This window comes from Verruconis gallopava (assembly GCF_000836295.1).
Source record: "Verruconis gallopava strain CBS 43764 unplaced genomic scaffold supercont1.29, whole genome shotgun sequence".
Lineage (NCBI taxonomy): Eukaryota > Fungi > Ascomycota > Dothideomycetes > Venturiales > Sympoventuriaceae > Verruconis > Verruconis gallopava.
The window spans coordinates 280,062-297,980 of NW_015622165.1; the positions used below are offsets into that span (position 1 = coordinate 280,062).

The 17,919-nt window shown below is 56.5% G+C and overlaps 4 protein-coding genes across 5 annotated transcripts; 1 reads left to right on the forward strand and 3 right to left on the reverse strand.

The window, feature by feature from the left end:
* Positions 1–5,463: 5,463 nt before the first annotated feature.
* Positions 5,464–8,270, reverse strand: PV09_07448. Of its 2 annotated transcripts, none has more exons than XM_016361212.1 (3): positions 7,874–8,270; positions 7,121–7,406; positions 5,464–6,950 (listed from the first exon to the last, which is right to left on the reverse strand). In XM_016361212.1, exons 1-3 carry the CDS (start codon positions 8,075–8,077, stop codon positions 5,710–5,712), a joined length of 1,731 nt encoding a protein of 576 aa, XP_016211032.1. In that variant the 5' UTR covers positions 8,078–8,270; the 3' UTR covers positions 5,464–5,709. The 2 variants fall into 2 exon arrangements, with proteins under 2 accessions (XP_016211032.1, XP_016211031.1); XM_016361211.1 differs by having other exon boundaries at positions 5,464–6,983.
* A 1,737-nt stretch (positions 8,271–10,007) lies between these two features.
* PV09_07449 (uncharacterized protein) lies at positions 10,008–12,376 on the reverse strand. The gene has a single exon (XM_016361213.1). The coding sequence runs from the start codon at positions 12,327–12,329 to the stop codon at positions 10,593–10,595; it is 1,737 nt and encodes a 578-aa protein (XP_016211033.1). The 5' UTR covers positions 12,330–12,376; the 3' UTR covers positions 10,008–10,592.
* Positions 12,377–12,508: 132 nt separating this feature from the next.
* On the forward strand, positions 12,509–14,560 carry PV09_07450 (uncharacterized protein). The gene is made up of 2 exons (XM_016361214.1): positions 12,509–13,877; positions 13,933–14,560. Exons 1-2 carry the CDS (start codon positions 12,702–12,704, stop codon positions 14,095–14,097), a joined length of 1,341 nt encoding a protein of 446 aa, XP_016211034.1. The 5' UTR covers positions 12,509–12,701; the 3' UTR covers positions 14,098–14,560.
* On the reverse strand, positions 14,293–16,658 carry PV09_07451 (uncharacterized protein). The gene is made up of 5 exons (XM_016361215.1): positions 16,054–16,658; positions 15,650–15,892; positions 15,387–15,581; positions 14,957–15,330; positions 14,293–14,893 (listed from the first exon to the last, which is right to left on the reverse strand). The coding sequence occupies exons 1-5, from the start codon at positions 16,402–16,404 to the stop codon at positions 14,440–14,442; spliced, it is 1,617 nt and encodes a 538-aa protein (XP_016211035.1). The 5' UTR covers positions 16,405–16,658; the 3' UTR covers positions 14,293–14,439.
* Positions 16,659–17,919: the final 1,261 nt, after the last annotated feature.

The window sequence follows — 17,919 nt, forward strand, 5'->3', positions numbered from 1 at the left end:
GCGAGACATCTAGCAACGTGGACGCCAAAAAAAAACAGCCGGAATGAAGAGAAGGAGAAAAAGAAACGAGGCGCCGGCGTCACGCGCGCCTCGCTCTCTCGCCCGAGCTTGCTCCTCCAACTGAGCGCGAAAGACTTGGACGGGGAGGAATCGAGTGCACACACACACACGCACACAATCACTCGACCTCGTACCGAGAGTGCCTAGCTCGTCCACAGCTGTACACTACGAAAGAACAGACAGGAGGGAGTAGCTTTGCGAGCACATTAGCAGACACACGGACGCACACTCGCGCACACACGCACGTACACCCTCCTACACACACGTACGATACGTGCACATACAATGCGCGCACGCACGCTTTCTCTTTCTCTCGCTTTCCCGTCTCCCTCGCTCCCTCCCGCGCTTCTCGCTGCCTCTCTCTCTCCCTCTTTTGTCGCCGCCTCCCCCCCTCTGTCTCTCCCTGTGCGCGTGGTCTCCGCCGTCTTTCTCGAGCACACGTCTGCTCAGATGAGTCCGCAGACGCTCTGATGGGAGCCAAGGGAGCCATGGCGCGCGTGGGGCCTGGCCCGTCTGTCCAATGAGCCCGTCTGGACGTTTCGGGGGTCCGATTCCTGTCGCAACGGCGCTGGCCAATCATGGCGCTGCCCGTCATGCTTGCGGGCGTCCTCGTTTGCCAGCCCGCGACGGATGACGATGATGGACGGACGGATGGAGGGCGTGGTCGACACACTCGAGGAAGGTGGAAAGCGAAGAACGAAAATAAAACACGGAGGACGAGGGAGAAGAAAAAGAAGAAGAAGAAGAATGCGGCGGTAATGAAGCAGGATTGAATCGCCGCGCACCGAGCAGCCCGCTGCGTCGATATCTGGCCTGGCCGTGACAGCTGTCTGATGCTGCTGCTGCCACCGTTGCGAAATTGGCTCTTTGTTCGTCCAGTTCTTCTTCACGTCTCCCCTTCCCGTCCGTCAGCCTGCGCCGATTCAGCCGTACGCCGTCGCTGTGCGAGAATTGCACCGTTCTTGCCGCCTCGCGCTCTCACCTTCCCAACGCAGAGCAGCACCAGGCCGTGCCTCTCGCTTGCTCTGCATGTCTCGTGGCCCTTCTCGCTTCTCAAGAGCCGCACCGCTCTGGCGAGTCTGCCAGACGCTTGGTCCCAGCCGCCTGCAGCACCACTGCTCCTGCTGCCACTACGACGGCGACGAACGATGCCTGCGCGACAGTATTCGACCCGTTTCGCTTTGCCACCGCCCTTTTTCGTTTTGAGACAGCACCTTTGGCGCCAAACCGCATCAGCCAAAAAAGCCTGCCCCCGGTTAGCCCCAGCAGCCACCATCTGCGGGTCAGGCTGAAGGGCATCTGCCGCCTACGCCCAACTGAGCGCCGTGAAACGAGCTTGGGACGGGTCTGCACCATTCCCCGTTACAAAAAAAAATCCACGATCCTTTCTTTGTCTCCTCACCAAGGCTCGCAGAGCAGGAAAGAGTAATCGTGGTAAAGAGATGAGCGTCCCAAAGAGAATTGGGCTTCCTGCCTCTGGGACCCCAGAAAGACGGCGATCGTAGAAACGTCTCACACGCCCAGTGGGTCCTTATACACGCCTCGTCTGTTGAATCTTGAAGACACTCGCAACGACGATGAGCGCGACCACGAAATTACCTACGTGTGCCCACAGTAGAGAGAGACAGAGAGACACAGAGAAGGACACGGGTCGGAGTGAGCCTGGATAGACTTTGCCATCTCCTAATAACTTCGCCTCCAGACCGTGACGCCCCTGGGGCGGGGGAAGGGTGGCAACCGAAAGTCAAACCAATCCTTTACCTTTCTCCGACTGTCATCAGGACTGCCTGCGGAGTGCTGGGGGAGGTTACAGCAAAACCAATATTCCTCCTCCTCTTCCTGCCGCCACCGCACCGCTTCCCAGACTTCGCGTCAAAAGGTCAACTTTTCTTTCCTTCCCTTTCTCTCCTCTCCCCCCCCCCCCCCCCCCCCCCCCCCCCCCCCCTCCAGCCAATCCGACCTGCCTCTCGTTGAGCCGTGTCGTCTGCGCCACAGGATGGAAAAGGGAAAGCAGGGAAGCAGCCAGCCGGGCGGGTGGCTTGCTCGGCCCTGCGCGCGCAATCCAAAAAGAAGAAAACGGAAGAAAAGAGAATTTGGATGGGTTTGAATGAGCGGAACGGAGAAGAAAGAAGGAGAAGAAGAAGAGGAGGAGGAGGAGGAGGACGACGACGACGACGACGAAAACGAAGAAGAGCAGACCATCCAAGGCCTGCGTGAATGACGGACGGGTTGCGTTGTTGCGTTTCTTTGTTTTTGCGCTCGCTTAGCCCTACTCTGCTCTGCGCTGTTCTGCTCTGCACCACTGCGCTCTACCAGCAAAACACAACCAAAAAAAAAAAAGAAAGAAAAAGATACCGCGCATTGCATCGCCCTGACCGTGATCCGGACGACCCATTCTTCGACGCCGCCGTTCGCCTTCTCCCCATGCGCCATTTGTGCGTGTGAGACGCCTCCGGAAAAGGGACAGACAGACAAACAATGTGCGTCTGTGTCGTCCGTACGGGCAGCAGAGGCCGCGGCCTAGGCAGGGCAGAGAAGGACCGGGAGCAGCGCGCAGGTCCGTCCTGGCACGTTCCGACAGAGCCTATTGAAGGGCTTCCCCCCTTCCAGGAGTGATTCCCGCCTTTCCTGACTCTGTCAATTTCGCTCTTGCGGCTCTTCGTTTTCTTTTTTTTTTTTCTTTTTCTGTTGCAGGGGACGTGGTCACGACGGGCGACGATCGGTGCCCGTTTGAGGCGCCTGACATGTGCGCGTGCCTGCACCGCGCTCGATCCTCCTTCTCGCTCTCATATCCTTGCCACTATCACCACAACCACCACCACCACTCTGCCCATTCCCCCCTCCAAACGGCTTCTTTTGTGCGTGCCCGCCCCGCGCGACAAAAAGTAAAGCGCAGACAGGGCGAGGCAGAACGAACCCGGCATGCACGAGCAGAGGGCGAAAAGAGGGGGGGAAAAAAAGAAGAAGATTTGAAAAGGGAGGCCTTGGCAGCACTAGATCGGACGTGCGTTTCATGAGCGCTGGCGATGCTGGACGAGACTTGAGCAAGATGCAGCGCTTGCTGCTGGCGGTCAGGCAGGGGGTTGGGGGGGCATCGCATGCGCGGTCGACACGTGTGTCATCACCTCCGCACAGCTGGCTCCTGTGTGTTTGCCCCAATTTGCCCAGCAAGCTAAGCGCCTCTACGAAGGCGGCGGCATGCAACCAACAAGGCGTAGAGCAGGAGGGTTTTTAATCCAAGAGCAAAAAAATGCATCGGGGGTAGGAAAAATGGCCCAAGAATCCATGCCACGCCGGGAGTCTTAGAGAAAATAAAAAAAATAAAAAAAAAGAGGCGCGCGGCAAACTGGGGTTGAGCCACGGTTAGACATCGCTGCCACCGCGGGACGTAGGGAGACGGAGCAGGCACCGCTGGTAATGACGCATCTACTGCCAAACCACCAAGCCAGAACCAGCCCAGGTGTCCAAAGGCATTTGCGCGTACGCGATCAGCGGTTTCTCACCCTTCCTTCGGCTTGAACGCCAGCACCGCACGCATATGAAACGAGCGTAAGCCCTACGTCGTGTCGGTTTACGTGTGCGTCTACGTGTGTGTCCCTTACCCGCTCGAGCGTGCGCGCCCGCGCCAAAAGGCCCAGCACGAAATGCAAACTCCTCCGCGTTCCGCTTTTGGCCGGAGACACCATTTCGTTAGCGGCCGGCCGTGACGCTTTGGGAGGCGTGCCGTGTCCCGCGTGCGAGGCGTGAACAGCGTCCGGACGCGATGGGGAGGGAACCGGCCGGGCTTGCTAGTTCTACTACGTAGAACGAGCTGTTGAGCATTGCCAACGGCGTGCGAATGTGTGTATGTGTGTATGTGGATGAGATAGAAAGAGAAGGGAGAGAGACGAGGATGGTGAATCGCAAGAAGATGTGACCGCATAGTGTCTCTCTCTCTCTTCCTCCCTCACTCCTTCCGTCTTTCTCTCTCTCTCTCTCTCTCTCTCTCTCTCTTTCTCTCTTAGTCGTTTCGCGTCATTGTGCGCTCCGCCTCCCACGCTTCGCACGGGGCGAGCGCAGGGCCGCACCAAGAAAATCGAGGCGCAGTCCGTCGCTCTTCTTCTTCTTCTTCTTCTTTTTTTTTCTCGTGCGCTCGCCAGGCAGGCGCAACAAGGGGGGAGCTGTGTTGTGCAGCCAGGCTCTTCTTTCCTCGATCGAATTCTGCGACGTTTGGCTGGACCCCGCGTGGGCGTTTCACGTGGCCGTGTAAAACTGCAGGTTCAGGTTCTCGCTGCAAGGCAAACAAGCAGCCGCATGGCCAAAAAGTGGCCCACCGCTGCGCCACAGCAGTACCCGCCGCACATCCCGCGTAGACGCGCTAGGGCTTCCTTCCACCACCCCAAATTTCCCAGTTTGCTTTCTCAGCCTGCTTGTCCCTTTCTTTCTTCCTCTTCCTCTTCCTTTCTTTCTTCGTACTTCGCTCGACAACTCTCCCCTCGTCCCACCCGCTAGCAAAGAAGCGACAGAGACGAATCCTCGCCGCGTCTGCGGGAGACATGCCCAATTCAGCCCTGCGCTCTTCGAGAAAAAGGCGGCGGAAACCAAAAAGAGGGTCCCCATCATCCCAGGCACCCGGGTGCGCTAACGCAAATCGGTACGGGCCAAAGTGTCGCAGGGTGCGTTTGTAAGGCTACAAGTAGACAAGAAACCCTTGCGTGGACCCCTACGGTGACAAGCCTCGATCCGACCGCCCCTCTCCATCACACCGTGAATGATGCCTGGGCAAATGTCCCCGCAAGGGCCGCAGGTTTTGGCAACGAGCAAGGAACTTTGCCGACAACGTTTTTCTATCGCGCTACTTTGTTTCTCTTGATTTTTGATCTTAAATAAATGTCCTCTTTCCGCTTACCCAACCGCTCTTTCAGAGTCGAGTTGTCCCAGCTCCAGCCGGTCCGTGCCCCTTCCCCTCTTAGGAAAGGTGACCCCCAGTAATTTCATTTTTTGTTTGTGACATGTCGGAAACGGGGGGGAATGTCGGCTGTGCTGCAGGTTCGATCCTGGAGACGTTTTGCCCTGTTTTGTTCACAGCCTGGTGAGAGGAAACCATAGCAGAGGAGAGGGATGGCAAAGAGACTGTGCCAGGGCAAAAGACGAAAAGCCAGAAGATCCTTGCTGTGCAACTTGGAACTAAGTATCTACGGTCATGCACGTCTGGAGAGCAATAGTCGCTTCACACATACCCTTTGGCTGACTGCAGATTAGGGACTGTCGTCTGATCTTACCCTACAAGGCTATTAGACCGCCCTTCCAGAGCTCATAAGCCACACGTGCTTGGCCTGAACATGACTACACATTCCAGCGTCATACTTTCAATAACAAACGTCTAGGACGAAAAGGAGCCCCAAAATATACCCGCACAAGGAGAAAAAAAAAAAACACCGGCGGGAGGGGTTTGACGTTCCTCGTCAGTGCCCATCGGATAGCTGACAAGAAAATTCCTTATTTCAGATAGGCGTGGTTTAAAAAAAAAATTCCAATGCGCTGAGCCTTCATTCCTAGGCAAGGTATAACCCGGATTTACCATATGAGAAAAAAGCGTTTTCGATCGCAAATGCACACACGTCACAAATAAAAGCCTCCATCCATGCTCACATACACGTTTCGTAAAGCTCAATGGCCCGTCACCTCCCGTAGCACAGGATACAAGCTTGCAGCCTCGTCCTCTTCCGTCTTCGTTTTAGGCACCTCTTGATCGTCCTCGTCGTCTCGGACGTAGTCGCCACGCTCCAGCTTCTCCTTGACAAAGTTTCTCAGCATCTCGATTGTGCGCACGTTCTCTATCCATGCCTCCTGGACCTTGTCCGCATAATCACTGGCAGACCCCTCCGAAAATGCGCCAGGAGACCGCAGTGCAGGATCGAGGTTGGAGTTACGCATCGACGGTGACGAAACGCCCAGCTTGTCGATCTTTGGCATGGGGCTATCTCTGCCGGACCGTGGCGACTGCACGGGCGTGTCTTCGGTCTCCATGACGTCCCCGGCCGAGGGTGCACCCTTTTGCAGTTGACCTCCAGAGTAGCGGCGCCGCAAGTCGGCGTCAAACGAAGATCCAAGACCGGAGGCGCCCTCGGCCATAGCGTTCACACCTGGAAGGGTGGGATACATTGGACCTGCTGAGGGCCGCTGGCTAGGCGAGATATTGTGTGTGGAGTTGACAGAGCTCGGCGAGTGACCTGAGGTGTACGAGAGCACACTTGAGGCTGGGGTCAGCGCTGGGGTGTCGGTTGCGCCGGTGGTGGTTGGAATGCCTGCTGCGTGCGACGAAAGCTGACCCTGTCCAGCGGGCATGGTTGGAGGTGAGTTGCTTGTCCGGAAGTTGAGGCCCGTGTGGACAGCGTGGGCGCCGGGCACAGCGACGCCCGCGGCGGCGGCCTGATTTGAGTTCTCGTACACCGTCTGCTGGAGCTGGTCGAGGAACTGATCGATGCTCAAGAGGTCGCTTTTGGTCCGTAGATTCGGTAGCGGAAGCGAGTACTGTGGCTGCAGGAGCTGCGGTCCCGTGGCGATTGAAGCGCCACCGTACGCGTCGCTGGTGTAGCCAGCGAGGACGGGCGCTGGAATGGTTTGCAGGGCCATCAATCGGTGGCCTACGTCGTAATACGTCGTCGGGTCAATGCGGCGCTCCTTGGCATCGCCGAAGAACTCGTTGAGCGCGTCAAAGGCGGCTTTTTTCCGCATTTCATACTCGGCATTCAGATTTTGGGGCTGGCTCACAGCGTAGTAGACTGGGCCATAGGCGGAGCTCTGTTGCGGAGCACCTGGACCGTGATACGCGCTCGGGTTGGCAGAGGCACTCTGATAGTACACAGGCTGACCAGCTATATGATGCTGATCAGGATAATATCCGCTTGCTGTAGCGGCCAGCGACTGCAAGTCAGCGACAACTGTTGCAACGTCAGGACATGGGCGACGAGGAAGAGGGTGGCAGGTAGGAAGGCAGGCAGGACAGGACAAGGCCAGGCAGTTTTGTGATGAGAGCGAGGCAAGGCGCAAAAGGTAGAGAGAGATTCGAGTCACATACGCTTGTTGCCACCGCCGTAGCCGGCCTGTCCGCCGCGGTTGGGATCAGGCGAACGGAGGAGCACAGAGTCGTCAGCATGGGTCTTGACGTGCTTCTTGAGATCCTGGGGTCGCTTGAACGCCTTGCCGCAGAAGTCACACTTATGCGGCTTCAGCGGCACGTGCACACGAATGTGTGAGGTGATGTGGTCCCTCTTGACCGTTGTGGTGCGGCAACTGCCCCACTGGCATGTGAGGTTCAGATTGTTGGTGCTCTTGCGGCCAACATGTCGCTCGCAAACATGATCCTAAAATTTCGAATCTGGTTAGCAAATGTTGGGATGAAGTACGTGTGAACGAGAGGTTGTGCAAGCGGGTGTGTGTGCGCCATGCGTGTGAGTATGTGCAAGCAGACGGGGAAAGCCTAAGCTCTTTTTGGGTTTTTTTTGGCTGCCTATTTCGTCGGAATAAGGTTAAGGTAGACTTGGGTGGGATGAAAAATTTGTGCGTCACCAGAACCGCCACCGACGAAGGCGCGACCCCAGCGCCAGAGGCGCCGAAACGAGAAAAGAGAAGAAAAATCGAAGCAACACAGGGGCGTGGTGGGTTTGAGAGAATGTCGAGGACATCAAGCATAGCTTGAGGCCTTTGTGTGGACGCAAAGCGCTCAGAGCAGGCTGCCAAGTCGTCGCTTGGCAGCCTCGCGAACGTGCCAGTGAAAGAAAAAACCACAGCGCGATGCGAGGAACAACCACGAACACAACCACAAACTTACATAAAGCTGTTCTGGGCTGGGCAATCGCTCCCCGCAGTTGGTCCACTGGCAGATAAGCGAATCGCCGGCAACGTTGTTGTTGTTGTTGACGCCGCCCAGAGGCTGCGCAGTCGCGTTGGACTGCGACGGAGAGCCTTGCGGAGCGGCAGCGGCGGCGGCGGCAGCAGCGCCAGCGGCAGCGGCGGTTGTGTCTGCAGTTGACATGGTGCAGAGCGAGCTTTGAGAGCTCAGCGCGGTTGGCTGTTCCCGCTCACAGAGGGGGAAGAAAGACGGAAGAGAACTGCGAGACGGCGCGAGATGGACCACAGTGCTGACGGGAAGCAAAGGTGGGTTGGATGGTTGAGCAGTGAAGGGCCAAGTCGAGCGGAAGGAGGAATCTCATGGCGGGAAATCTGGGCGAGGCAGCCGATTTCAAGTAAAAGTCGTACCCAGGAAATCACAGCCGGGCTGGTCCTTCGCCCCTCGAAGGGCCCCGACGACCACGCTCTCGCCAAAACTCGTCTTCTTACGCAAGATTCATTGCACGAAGCTCTTGGCAGGACGTGCCAAGACATGTGTGTATCTGATTGTGCTCGCGTTAACCGCCGCCCTACTGGCGCGGGCGCAGCACGCACACCCCCACCCGCCGTCGGTGCTGGACTTGCCGAAGCAAGCAGCTCCGAGCAGAGAGCCAATCGGGATCCGGAACAAGCTGGGAGTGCACGCTGGCCAGGCGGCTGGCTACCGGTCGCAACCATGCCCGATGTTTGGCACTGCAATTGGCTGACAAGCGTGATGCCAAGAGTACCAAGACTCTTGGCGCCTAAACCAAGAAGGGCCGATCGAGCGAACAGAGTGCACCCACGCCGGAAACCGCGTGCGGTTGGCTCTTGCCGCGCTGGTCCTCAGACCCCGTTCTCGTCACGTCGTCCTAATTTTGCCCAAGACCTCCAAGACACCGTCGGCCCCCTCCCGTCCATCGCTCTTTCCTCCCTCTCCGTTCCCAGTCGGCCCCCCTCTCCTTCCGTCCTGCTCTCGGCACCTTGGCCGACCCGCCCAGCATCTCCGTTCGAGCGGAAGTGCATGGCGCTCGCTCGCCTCTGTTGGTTCCCAGCCGGCGCTGCCCTGCACACCCTGTGCCGTGCTTGGGCTGACCTTGATTTTTGCTCGTCCAAGACTGTACACAGCCTCGTTCCCAAGACCGCGACAGGCTCGCCGTTGCGCGCTTTTATACGTTTTGCTGCTGCTTGCGGCCGCGGTCAGATCGCGTTGTTTGTGCTGAAGCCAGTGGGCTGATGTCTGGCCCATCAGAGCGCACGCTCACTCGCACACTCTCACCGAGAGTCAAAGACAGACGCACACATGTTTATACATATGATATATATATATATATAGTCTACATATATATATATCTATATACATAAAAGAGCCCTCATTCGTTTCCACTCCGCCATGAACTCTGTCTCGTCGCAGTACCCTTGCCACCCTGTGTGCCACCGCTTGGTCTGCCTTGAGCGAAGTACTAGGCTTTCACGCTCTGCTCCCACGGCAGTCGCTGGATAGCCTGCGCCGATAGACAACTCAATCCAACACCGCCACGGTCGCCGAGCAGACCTGCCAGACGAATCTCTGTGACTGCTTTCGTTGTTTCTTCCGGTGTATTTTGTTGCTCTAGCCCGCGGGCACTGCAGCCTTGCCGAACGACTGACGTAGCGTGAAGACATTTCACCTCAGAGCCTGTCCTTGGCCTTCACACACACAGCCCATCTGCCGCCCAGTCTTCGCTGTGGTGACGGTCAGCTGGCGCAGCTTCCGTCATCTTTCCCGCCTTTTGTGCATCTTTTCTCCATTGTGCGGGCTCCCGTGGGCAAGAATGCTTGCACACGCACCTCGACCGAGCCATTTCTATGATGACAGGCAGCGTGTGCGTGTGCGTGTGCGTGCGCGGATTGTGCCAACCAACCCCTTTTCTCCCCCCTTCCCAGTACAACAGACCGCTGTTCCGTCGTCTGGTCACGGCAGCTTGACTGCAGAGCGTGACACGAGGGCATCTCCTGGCACGAAACCGTGAAAAGCCGCGCCGTCACTTGATGCTTTCGCCGTCACAGACTGTGCTGGGCTGACACGCCCACCCGAGACGCAGCGACAAAGCTTGCCCGCGTCGAGTTCGGCGCTACGCACGTTTTTGCTATGTGCATCGCTGCCTGCCTTTTCTTCCCGCATTTGCCTTCCTCTTGCCCTTCGTCTACGCACGTAACGAGAAAGACCGGTGCGAAGTGCTGCCTTGTGGTTTTTCTGTTCGACGCTCTCACCTCGGCGCGTGCAGATGGGGATCGTTCCTTGGTCGGTCGAGCACGCGACGCGTTTTCAGCAGCGCCCGAAAGGTCATCTTCGTGCAACGCCCTTCCTGGCCTCTCTACCGCTCAAGGATCGGGGGACTACAGATGCCAGCCGCATAACATAGGCGAGCCCATGCTCCAGCATGAACCACGAACCTGAGGCGCGTTCTCACCTGTCGCTGTTGTCGTCTTTGACTAGCCTTGAGGCCACTTATGCTGCTGTCTGTTTTGGCGCGTTTGTACTGCCTACAGTAGAACGCTGAGCTTAACATTATTCGCCCTTGCCCTCGGGGCTCTACCTGGGGCCGAGCCGAATCTAACCAGCTCGGCACCGTCATCGCTTATTCTACGGAGATCTACACATAAGCACGGGTGCGACGGACGGAGGATCTTGCACGGATTCAAGGTCCCTTCATGATCTCCGCTCGCGGTTTGCCAACGTACACCTCCAGCATTCGCCACAGCCCATCCGGGGCGTCGTCAGGGTCGAAAATCAACTCTGCCATCCGCAAGCCCCTCCCGTCCTTCATCTTGGGATTCTCCAGAGCCGCAGCTAGCTCGCCATTGGTCTTCACCTGCCACGTAGCGTAATCGCCCTCCTCTGCGCCGAAGAACTTGGGCGCCTCCAGATACCGCCAATTGGCGATGTCGTTGTAAGCCTGCTTCCAGCCGTGAATGCACCTCTCAATCAGGTAGCCCTTGTTGTTGACCACCAGGATGATGACGTTCAGCTTCTCGCGGATCATCGTCGAGATCTCTTGCACCGTCATCTGGAGCGATCCGTCGCCGATCAGCAGGATCGTCCTGCCGCTGTCCGGATCCGAGCCTGCTTTGCGCAGCAGCTCCCGTCGAGCCACGGCCGCCCCCAGCGCTGCTGGCAGCATGTAACCGATGGACAGCCACGTCGTGTGGGCGAAGTAGCTCGTGTTCTGCGGAAGCGTGAAGTCGCGCGCCACATAGCCCGCCGTACCCGTCTCGGCCAACACAGTGTCTCCCGGGCGGAGGAAGCTCGATATGACGTGGTGCATGTTGTCCTGCTTGATCTGTTCGTCTTTTGGCAGTTCCGCAACGGACCTGGCCCCGTTCGTCTGTGCTTTCTGGTACGAGGTGGTCGACGGCACGGCTTGGCCCTTCAGCTGATCCAGCACGCTTCGAAGGAATGCTTTGGCGGGCAGATCCCTGAACAATGCGCTGCCCACCTGCACGCTCGTCGCCCTGAGCGAGACGGCAACGTCGGGCTTTGGAACGGCCGATCGCCCAAAGCTGTTCGTGGTGCTGAAATGCTCCCCAAAGCACATCACCAGATCGCACGAGTTGACAAACTCCATCTGCTCCGGCTTCACCAGGCCTTGATACACGCCATGCACGTTCGGAAGCGTTTCGTCGATCAGACCTTTTGCAAAGCTTGCCACAAAGGTTGGCCAGTTGGTCGCCTTTATGAATTCATGCACCTCATCAACGTTGCCGTGCGCTCTGATCTCACCGTCAACCAAGATCATGGGCTTTTTGCTGGCCTTGATTTTTTCTAGCACGGCAGACAAGGCCTTCTCCTTGGTCGGCTGATCTACGGACGTTGGAATCGCAATCTTCGTCTGAAGACGCGAGGCATCGACCTCAAGTCCGACCATGTCTATGGGCACTTCGATGTACACCGGTCGGTGGTGTATCAAGCACTGCTCCAGCACGTTATCAATCTGCGCCGGGGCGGACCTGGGATCCGAAATGTTGGCCTGAGCCACGGTGACGAGGGCGTGCATCTGGGCGAAGCGCCTGTAGTTTCCATCGTTGAACGTATGGTGCACCAGCGCGCGCGACTCTTGTAGCTGTCGACTAGGCGTGCCGACTATGTGCACGATGGGCGCCAGCTCGGCGTTTGCACCTGCGATGGCGTTGATCGCTGACAACTCGCCTACACCAAACGTGGTGATCATCGCTGCGATACCCTTGATCCTGGAGTAGGCGTCCGCCGCGTATCCGCCGTTGAGCTCATTGCACGTGCCAACCCAGTGTAGTCCCGCCGGCTCGACAAAGTCGAGCAGTTGAAGATTGTAGTCTCCCGGCACGCCGAAGATAGATTCCACGCCCAACTGGCGCAGACGGGTAAACAGGTAGTCAGCTAGCTTGATCGTTTGCGCCATGATGAGGAAAGGTCTATCGATGTTGTGTTCCAAGTTGAGGATCAGACGAATGGTCGATTATATGGTTGCTAATACGGTTACCATCGGCAATGGGGTTTAAGTGGATACCGAATGCCAAAGGGCGGGCGGAGCTAAACCGAAACGAGTATTGCTACTCGAGCCTTGACAAGTCAGAATTGACGGGGTTACTTATGGTCAGCCTCCGCTCCGCACTATTTCTCTACTCGGTGCTACTTGTCGCTGTTCATTTTTGTGGAGACAAAATGTCAGCATAGACTATGCTTTCCAGCGTCCAGGAGCCATGCCCGTTGCTGGCGTGCTCCATTGGGGCAAGCCGATCGCCGACCACCCTGTTGCACAAAGAAACCCCAGATGCGCCGTGAAAAAGCCGCATTTTGCATTGAAGGCCTGGAATGCAGCGGGAACCTATTCAAGGCCATGAGATCCATGGTTGCCATTTCACTCTGCGTACCGGCGCTCGCGACTTGCGCTTCTGTCACCAGATACTCGCAATGGATGGCGTCGAGCATCGTCTCGCGTCAGCAGGGGATCGTGACCGGCAGCGGAGGCTCTTCCGAACTTCTGCAGGCAGGAATCGTTCAGAAAGCTCTCACGCGACTTGTGCTCGAAGTCCCTGACGACCCGTTGTCCGGCTCCTTTGGCGACTACGTTGTCAGAAGCGTGGAATCGACATCGGGCATGCTGAGCAACGCAACCGCGGATGCCAGCTACCCGCTCGATCGTTTCTCTGACGGGAACGGCTTGATCCAAGTGACCAAGGCCGCTCAGAACGTTGCGGCCACGACCGCTCTGAACGCGTTGCGGGCATCGCTCGACTTGCAGAAACGCAATCCCGCGGGTGGCCTGTGGTATTACACGTATCCCAACTGGTCATACCTCGACGGCATGTACTCCTACGCGCCTTTCTACTCCCTCTACACGACCACGTTTGATCCAGCGACGGGGCCAGCCGCCGCCGAGGAAATCCTCTATCAGCTGCAGGTGCTCTGGGATCACTGTCGCAACGCGTCGAGCGGCCTTTTGGTCCATGGATATGACTACTCAAGGACGGCTGTGTGGGCAGACCCGGCCACGGGCAGCAGCCCGCACGTCTGGGGTCGGAGCCTGGGCTGGTACGCAATGGCGCTCGTCGACACGCTGGAGCTGCTGCCCGTCGCGAAGGGCAGCAAAGAGTGGGCGAACTTGCAGTGCAAGACTGTCTCGCTGCTCGCATCCATCGCGGACGCGGCGGACCCTGCGTCTGGGGCGTGGTGGCAGATTCTCGACATGCCCGGCGCGCCTGGGAACTACATCGAGTCGAGCGGCAGCGCCATGTTTGTCTACGCGCTGCTCCGCGCTCGACGCCTTGGCTATCTGAATTCTTCGCTTTGCGTCGCCGACCCGGGCTTGTCGGATATGGCATCCAAAGTTGCACTTCGAGCGTACGACTACATCGTGGACACGTTCGTGGTCAGCGAAACCGGTGGCACGCTGGGTTACAATGGGACGGTCTCGGTCTGCAGTCTCAACTCGACAGCATCGTATGAGGTAAGCGATAAGCGGGGTTTTCACCGCCGCATCGTTGCTCGCTGACTGGCTGCAGTACTACATACACCAACCGTTGCTCTACAACAGTCCGCTCGGTTCCGCTTCATTTGTTCTCGCTTCCTTGGAAGTGGAGACGCTGAGGGCTGTGAAGAACCGAGAAACCCAGACCCAACGTCAAGACGAAAAATCCATGCTTACTTCACGACCCATGATCTTATGACATGCTAAAATGGGACCTTAGTGCGGCCAATGCGACAGGTTTTCCTAGCAGGAGGACGGTTACCAAATTTGATGCGGAAGTTCGCATGTTTACCACGTCCTTGGCGTTGCATCCTTTCGTTTTAGAAACGCGGTCGAGCTCCCACAGTGCTGGGCGTGACACGTATGTATCAAAGCATGTGTGGACTTAACAAAATCTAAAACACGAAACATGGGCCTTCATATTGAGTGGTTGAGCATACACTCTTTCCATAGCTATTCCTGTGAAAGGAAGGTAACCTAAGAATCACGTGTACAGTCTCCAAATTGATGCCCGCAAAGGGTTGCGCACCCGCGCGGCAAATTAGTTCATATAGTCTTTCCAAACCAAGCCCTCGGGAAGCTTGTTCCACTGCAGGTCGTCGTCTAGCAATTCTCTCATCTTGGCCCATTCCTCCCTGATCTTTTCGCTCTTGAACTCGTCTCTTGGACGGATGTCCGCCTCGAACGGCTTCGGGAAGGACGCCAGGCCGTCCGTGTTGTCGTTGAAACCTGGCACGATCTCCTTGCCCGTGGCCTTGTCGATAGGCCTGTGGAAATCGAAAGCCCACAGCAAGCGCGAGATTGCGAAGAAGATGGACCGGTCTGCAATGTGCATTCCCGGGCAGACGCGGCGTCCCGCTCCGAAGGAGAAGTGATCGCGTTTGGACACGTCCGGGTTGTTGACCGCTTCGGCCGACGTCTGTTCGTCCGACGCCCACCGGGTCGGATCGAATATCTCTGGATTAGGGTACCGTTCTGGATCGTTGTTCAAAGTCCTACATACGCTCGCAGTCAGCCAAATCGGATAAACAGACGGCCGTCCTCGTGCTGGGACTTACCAGACGTTGCACAAGATTTGCGTGCCTTTTGGAATCTTGTAGCCGAGGTACTCGTCGTCGCGGATGTTTGCGTGCGGAATCCCCAGGATCACCGGTGGCATCGTTCTCAAGGTCTCTTTCATGCACCCGCGAATATATGGCAGGTTAGGAAGGTCATCTAATTCTGGCAAACGGTCGCCGCACACTCGGTCCAGCTCTGCCTGGGCCGTCTTGGCGACCTCGGGGAAACACAGCATAGCTCGCACGAACCCAGTAAGCGTCGAAGCCGTGGTGTCCATGCCGGCTTCCAAGAGCGTGCCGCTGGTATAGCAGGCGATGGCGTCCGAGAAACCCTCTTCCTCCTGAGCTCGAACCAGATCCACAGTGAAGCAGGGCTATGCCACAGTGGTCAGCATTTGATCTCCGCGCTCAGCGATCAGATTGAACTTACTTTGGCGGTTCCGTTCTTGATCTTCTCTCGAGTGCTGTCGTAGTGCTCCATGTAAAGCTTAAGCTCCTCATGATGAAGCTTTTTCGCGTAACCCTTCATCGGGATCATGAAATCGGGAAGATATCTCATGAACGGGAAGCAGTCCAGGGCATTCGCAATGGGTGCAACCGAGATTCGACAGAACTCCTCGAAACCCTGGCAAACAGGTCAGCACGCCGCTAGCTTGTTCACGCGATACAGGCGGAGGAAAAAAAAACACAAACCTCGATGAGGCGGATGAGCTTAGGATCGTCGTGATTGGGAGTCCGGAAACCGAACACGATCTGCGTAGCGAGGGAGGACGTGTATCTCCTGATGTGGGACTTGAAGATCTCAGGCCGCTCGAGCATGTCCATCAGAAGTTGCTTGTTCTCGAGATCTTGGTACGTGATGTATGTTTTTGTGGCCTTGATGTTGAGGCTGTTGTGAACGATCCTTCTGGTCGTTCGCCACATTTCGCCGTACTCCTGTAAATGATCGGTATTTAGTCGAAATCTGCACCTTTTTTATTTTTTTTATTTTTATTTTTATTTTTATTTTTTTTTAAAAAAAAAATTTCTTCCTTGGCTCATCTATCACACACGGTATGCGAATCCAACAAAGTCAAAATAAGAAAAGAAAACCGTACCATCAAAACCATTCGCGAATCTCCGCTCAGCAGTCGAGCTAGATACATTTCCGGTCGAGACGAGTAGTACGCGCTTCGCTTGTCGAGCAGATCCTTGATAGCTTCCGGACCGGACAGCACGATCATGCTCTTCGTCCCCAGCATCAACGAGTAGATCGGGCCGTACTTCATGGCCCATTTTCTGAACTGGCCGTGGATGTCAACGTCAGGCATCAGATGGATATTCCCAAGCACTGGCACGGTGGGCGGGCCTGGCGGGTAGTCTGCAGGCCGCTTGCCGATCTGGCTGAGCCAGTACACCACGAGCAGGCAAGACGGCACGGCAACGGCCAGCACTGGAGACACGGCCATGGCGACGAAGGTGAATTCGAAAGCAATGGGGGGGAGCAGACGCGCTTGAGCGCAGCAGCAGCAGCAGTCGAAGCGACAGCAGCAAAACCCCCTTTAAGTAGTATATCGACAGAAGCGATCGGCAAGGATGGTTCGAACGATTGGCGACTCTTCCCAAAACCCGCAGAAAATTTCTCGGCGCTGGCTGCCCGATGGGGCGAACAGCGGCCAGGTTGTGCCTTAAACGAGTCTATGGCCTGGCTGTTCGATGCGTGCTGTTCTCGATCAACGAAGCACGATAAGAGGGACCCCACGGGTATTCCGAATTTCCGTTTCGGGCCGCGTGCCGCACACACAGACATACATGTTCGCGCTGGGAATCGTCGACATCGTTTCGCGGCTCCCCGGGGCCCTGGAGATGAAGCTGTGGGTACGCAACTGTAAATTTGATGCAGCAGACGCTGCAAAAGCGAGACGCCTCCACTGCTTTCGGCGGCAAATGGCCCTTGTCATTGGCGTGAGCCCCGGCTCGCGTATGCGCATTCGCGAACGAGCTCATGACACGGTCGCTCTTAAAATTCATAATGGACATGACACGAGTGGCTACTCTTTGCTCCATCTTGTATGCGCGCCCATGCGCTTGCGCTCCATCATCGATGTTCCTGCTCCGGATTAAAAAAACCCCAGCCGATTTTCTTCTTAAGGTTATCCCTTGCCACCGGTGGAAGAACATTGAAATCTTGTGCTGCACATTAGGATTCCTAACTAAGTAGAGAAATTTGGGCATAGCTTTGATTTGACTGAAGCCTCGGGATACATTGTGTACGCACCATGTCAACTTCTCATTCGCTCTGAAAAAGAAGATCATATAGACTTCCTGGTAAAGAAATCCTGGGGTGAGGAAAAAAAGCTCGAAAAGAGTCCTCAGTTCTTCTAGTTGATGATAGTGACCGACTACTCTTGCGTCTGCCGGAAGATGCCCTCAAGACTTGCGTCTTCCAGCCCAACCTATGCAGTCATTCCCAGAACCTCTGTACAGCTTTCATCCTTGATAGGCTAAATATCCAGTTCCTGCTCCTCAGGACTCGCGTCCAGTCCAAATTGATCCATCGCATAACTCGTCCTGATGGGTGCAAGAATGAAACCCGTGTCCACTGCCGACGAGACGTGTGAGCGCAGCGATGTGCGGAATCGCCACGTTCCGCGCATCGACCCACTAAGACATATACAATGGCGTTAGCATGTACCGCGACTTCGAGGTCGCAATATGTTCCACAACAGGACCGTTACTGTAGCTAAGACTTGCGGCGCCCTTGGCAAGCGGGTAGGATCGACGGCCCGCCGACGTAAGTTGGACACACGATACTGAGCATTCACGTCGACCTCTCGTTGTGATCTAAATGCCCACGGCCCGGTCGCAAGACCTGTATAACGGTGCCTTCGACTTGCAAGATCCATTCGCTCCGTAAGAAATGCTTAGGCGTGCCGTGACCAACGATCGCAGTCGAGCCCCACAGATGAACGCCACAAGTGGTC